This window comes from Palaemon carinicauda, chromosome 15 (genome assembly GCF_036898095.1).
Source record: "Palaemon carinicauda isolate YSFRI2023 chromosome 15, ASM3689809v2, whole genome shotgun sequence".
Classification (NCBI taxonomy): domain Eukaryota; kingdom Metazoa; phylum Arthropoda; class Malacostraca; order Decapoda; family Palaemonidae; genus Palaemon; species Palaemon carinicauda.
In genome coordinates this window covers 37,292,653-37,297,652 of record NC_090739.1, presented here as the reverse complement: position 1 = coordinate 37,297,652, position 5,000 = coordinate 37,292,653, and the positions used below count along the sequence as shown (strand labels likewise).

General features: G+C 34.4%; 1 protein-coding gene across 1 annotated transcript in view; it reads right to left on the bottom strand.

Moving 5' to 3' along the window:
• The window catches only part of LOC137654269 (carcinine transporter-like), a 19,845-nt gene extending 16,085 nt beyond the window's left edge, over window positions 1–3,760 (bottom strand). Inside the window, exons 1-2 of the mRNA XM_068387896.1 lie at window positions 3,646–3,760; window positions 1,413–1,561 (exon numbers count right to left, since the gene is read on the bottom strand). Of these exons, the coding sequence (XP_068243997.1) occupies window positions 1,413–1,523 (111 nt within the window). The 5' untranslated portion in view covers window positions 1,524–1,561; window positions 3,646–3,760. The remainder of the gene's footprint in view (window positions 1–1,412; window positions 1,562–3,645) is intronic.
• Window positions 3,761–5,000: the final 1,240 nt, after the last annotated feature.

The following is a 5,000-nucleotide window of genomic DNA, read 5'->3' as shown; positions in this document are numbered from 1 at the left end:
AATTGATGGGACCCACATTGTTCACAAGGAGAACAACTACGGCAGACTTATAATTGCTGAAGCTGTGAGCATCGCTCTCCAGGCTCCAACTTTGAACATACACAAAAATTCTAATTTTAGGCTCCCCTCAAGCAGAAAGCGACATGGATAAGCTATATAGTGGGGCAGGTCCGAGCGTGCATCTAGTATGTGCGAGCATGTCTATGCATATATATGTAAGTAATCAACCTTTATCTTCGTAATCTAAATATCTCTGAATTTTTAAAATTTTCACCGTTTCTTTTTTAACTTTTTAATTTTTTAAACTTTTTCTTTAGAATGTAATTTCGCCTTAATTAATAGTAGTATTTGTAGAAGTTGACGTATAAAAGGAATCGTAAACTTATGGAAGCCAGCAATCACTTGATAAAGACAAAGTTTAGTCGAAACAGTGCTGTAGTGAATAAAGTATGAAGAGAAGAAATAATTATCGTTCATTATACAAAAGGATTACGTCTGATAATTTAAAGAAGCTGAGGAAATATGAAGATTCCTACAGGAAACACGTTGAAGCCACTAAGCCTATCGTCTTCAATGAAAATTGCATTAGAGAGAAGCTGTGTCCCAAAAGCATATATATATATATATATATATATATATATATATATATATATATATATATATATATATATATATATATATATGTGTGTGTGTGTGTGTGTGTGTGTGTGTTTGTTTTAAGAACCTCAATATTTTGAATGGGTCCATTTGTCATTCTTTACAAGCTTTCAGAGGCCAACTGGGTCCCTCTTCAGATATGTTAACAATGTAAAAACGCAGAAAATAACAGATTTTATATCCACCCGGATTACAACCGACCGCTCCAGATGTGGTCCCACAGTATGGCCCATAGACTAATCCATGACCTAATAATCTCGTAGACGCGCCCTTAAAGATCTGAGATAATTGCCTTTACTCGGATTATTAGAGGTCGTAATTTTGTCAACGGCTACTTTCATGTTATTTTCTACCTTATGACCAACGTTGACTTCCATTGCATTTTTTTTTTTTTTGAGTATTTGATGAGGGAATTTTCTACAATCAGCCTTGAAGTTTTGTTGGAATGTGCGTAAATAGTAAATTTTCTCCCAATCTGCTTTATGGTGTTTATTCCAGTAGTGTTTAGCTAGGACTAAGATTTGATAGTATTTTGTAGGTGTTCAACACACTGTAAATTACACTGTTTGAAATAGAGAGAGAGAGAGAGAGAGAGAGAGAGAGAGAGAGAGAGAGAGAGAGAGAGAGAGAGAGAGAGAGCGCTTTCTTTTCTTTACTAATTTAAACAATGGACATTGATGATTTATAAAGCATTTTTAATTATTCAGATTGGTGGACCACTCACGGACCTGTACGTTCACACTAGAAGTACTCACCACATAAGCAATGATGAAAGACACTGGAATCAGGACAAAGCCAACCATCCACTTCTGATAAGGACCGAAGCTTCCCACTGCCGCGAATAAGTCTTCCAGCTCCTTACCCATGGGTCTAGTTTCTTCTTTTCTTAACCTTACGAGCCGAACTTGGAGGAAGGAAGGATTAGTTAGTTAACTCTGTTATAGGCAATAGTAGGTTTCACACATTCTCAATATCTAATAATTCCTTTTACTTCCTTAGATAAAAGGAGACTGTTTTTTAAGAAATTATCAAATACCATAACAACTACCGTTATATATCCCAAGTAAAATATATTTTGGGTAAAATTAGTAGTAAAACTTGAAATTATGAATGAATTTGGAAATGGAACGTCTAGCGTAAAAATAATTAGAAATTAATAACAAGGAGTGGCTAAAATATTGGTAAAAGTATAAAATGGTACACTCGCACGATATATCTCCCCGAAATAATAAAGAGCAAGTGTCTGATTATATATTTTGTGGAGAGTCCTGCAGTATTATAGAATTCCTCTTAAATATGTAAATTTGATTAAATCTGTTCATGAGCATAGCAAGTGCAAAGTTAATGTTAGTGGAGTCCTATCAAATGAATTTCCAGTGAACAGTGGAGTACTCTAAGGGAATGTGTTGTTACCTATGTTGTTTATCCTCTTCACAGGTTTTGTAATGCATAGAACAGTTGAGGGTGGTCGAAAAGGATTACACTGGATTAGTAACAGGAAATTAGCTGAATTAGAATATGCTGATGACGCTCTCCTTATTAGCAGAACATCACGGGACATGCAAAACTTGCTTACCAGAATGCATGAAATATCCCATGAGGTTGGGCTCAAGATAAATAGAAGAAAGACAGAGAGGATGAGAACGGAATATGTAATGGAAGATGAAATATCATTGGAAGGAGAAATTATTAATGAGATGGAATCATTCAAATATGTAAGGACTATGATCTCTAATAGGGATCTTTAGAATTGGAGTTTAATGAAATTTCATATAAAAACCAGGCTATATATCAGTTTAATGAGATCGGTGTTACTATATGGACATGAGTTGTGACATGACAATGAAACAGTATCCAACAGATTTTGTAGATTTGAGAACCAAGCCTTCAGAATTATATTGGGAGTCAAATGGCAGGACAGGATTAGAAATGAAACTATAAGAGAGATTATTCGAGTGTCATATATGGAGATCATGATGAGGGGTAGATGAAGATGGTTTGGGCGTGCTCTTCGCACTTCCCAAGAGAAATTGGTTCACCAATCTTTCAACTGGGCTCTACAAGGCACTTGAAGAGGAGGAAGACGCAGGCATACATGGCTGAGGACTATGACGCGCGAAGTAGGATATGATGAATAGAGAAGTATTGATTTAAAAACTAAAGATAGAGGCAACTGGTGAAATCTGGGGCCATTTGCGTCAATAGACGTAGAAGGAGATGATGATGAAGTTACGAAACTAGTGTTGGCATTATATACCTGTAACTCCCATATCTGGCCTTTAATAATGTTAGAAAATAACATATATCTCTCCCATTTCTTCAGTACCATTTAATATGAAATATTCAATTATAAATTATAATTTTGTATTCTACGGCACCCTTTATGTCATAAAAAACATTGTTTTCTATTAAACAAATAAATCAAATACACAAAAATATATCAAGTTGAACTGGTAGAAGAGGGCCGATTTGAGTATGATGGGAAGGAGTGTAGTCGAATTCACTTCAGCTGTCCGAGCTGGTACAACTAGTTATAAAGTTCAAGGATACTTACGATGATTATAAGTCTATTTAATTTTTTTTTTCCAGAAAAGAAATGTACGAGCATATCGTGATTATTTCACACGTCTACCATTCTGTATTAATCGATTACAAATCCCATAGATTTCGTTTTACTGCCAGATAGGTAAACTAAAACTACAATAGCATAGGAAATGCAATATCAGAAGTATATGAAAATGTACTGTATACACAAACTTGAAACTATAGACACACTAATTGGCAAGAAAAAGCATATCGTCAATAATATCTTGAATAATCTAATACTATAACCACGGAACTCCTAATTTGAAATAATTGCTGATAATATCTGATTTATTAGTTTTTATCTATATCACCTTATTAATATGACCTAAAACGATAGCAGAAAACAAAACCTTAGAAGACCTAAAATATTGAAGAAGAGAAATTATACGAAGAAGGAATTACCTCAAGCAAGATCCAGTAGCTTCAATGTCTCGTACCTCACCAACCACAAGTCGGGTAACTGACTGCAAAATGACAACTTGTTCATTGCGTATCACAGGTAGTTGCCACTTACAATTTATTCAGAAAAATCCTCTCTCGTTTTGGTAATATCAAATTACTGTCAAGAAGACTTTTAATAGGTGAACAAAAGTAAACATATTGAGAATAGATATTCTTTAAAAAGATACTTCTACCCCTAGGTAATAGATTGGCCAGGTACCAGTCACCCGCTGAGATACTACCGTTAGAGGGTTATTTGGTTCTTAGACTGGAAAGACAGTACTAAATTGGATCCCTCTTTCTGGTTACCGCTCATTTTTCTTTTGCCTACACATACATCGAATAGTCTGGCTTAATCTTTCCACATTCTCATTGGTCCTCACACCTAACAAGATTGAGACTACCAAACAATTCTTTTTGCTCAAGGGGTTAACTACTACACCGTAATTGTTCAGTGACTACCTTCTTCTTGGTAAGGGTAGAAGCGATTCTGTAGCCATGGTACGCAGCTTTTCCAGGACATTCCAAAATCAAAGCATTGTTCTCTAATCGTGGGTAGTGCCATAGCCTCTATACTATGGTCTTCCACTATCTTATTTGCTTTCCTCTGATTTTTTAAGCTTCTATAGTTAATATATGAACGATCTTTTTAATGTTGTTACTGTTCATAAAATATTTCTATTTGATTGTTCATTACTTATCTTGCAGTTTAATTATTTCTTTATTTCCTTTCATCACTGGGCTATTTTTCCCTGTCGGAGCCGTTGGGCTTATATCGTCCTGCTTTTCCAACTAAGGTTGTAGCTTACGCAATAATAATAATAATAATAATAATAATAATAATAATAATAAAGAGGTGGGGCCAGGGGGTTGAGCCCAAGGAGGTTAAATGGTTGAGCCTTCCAGGCTCAAGGAGTAAGGAGTCTCTAGGGATGCGGTTGCTAGACTTTGCTGATGCAGATACGAATTATCAACTGGGGAGGCCAATGGAAGGAAGGCTGGTATTGAACTACATGTCTACACACACATACACACACAAATATATATATATATATATATATATATATATATATATATATATATATATATCTAGTCTACTTATATATATATATATATATATATATATATATATATATATATATATATATATATCTAGTCTACTTATATATATATATATATATATATATATATATATATATATATATATATATATTGTATAAATATCAGCATCTCCTCCTACGCATGTTGACTTAAATGGCCTCAGTTAGATTTTGCCAGTCGTCTCTATCTTGAGCTTTTAAATCAATAACTCTCCA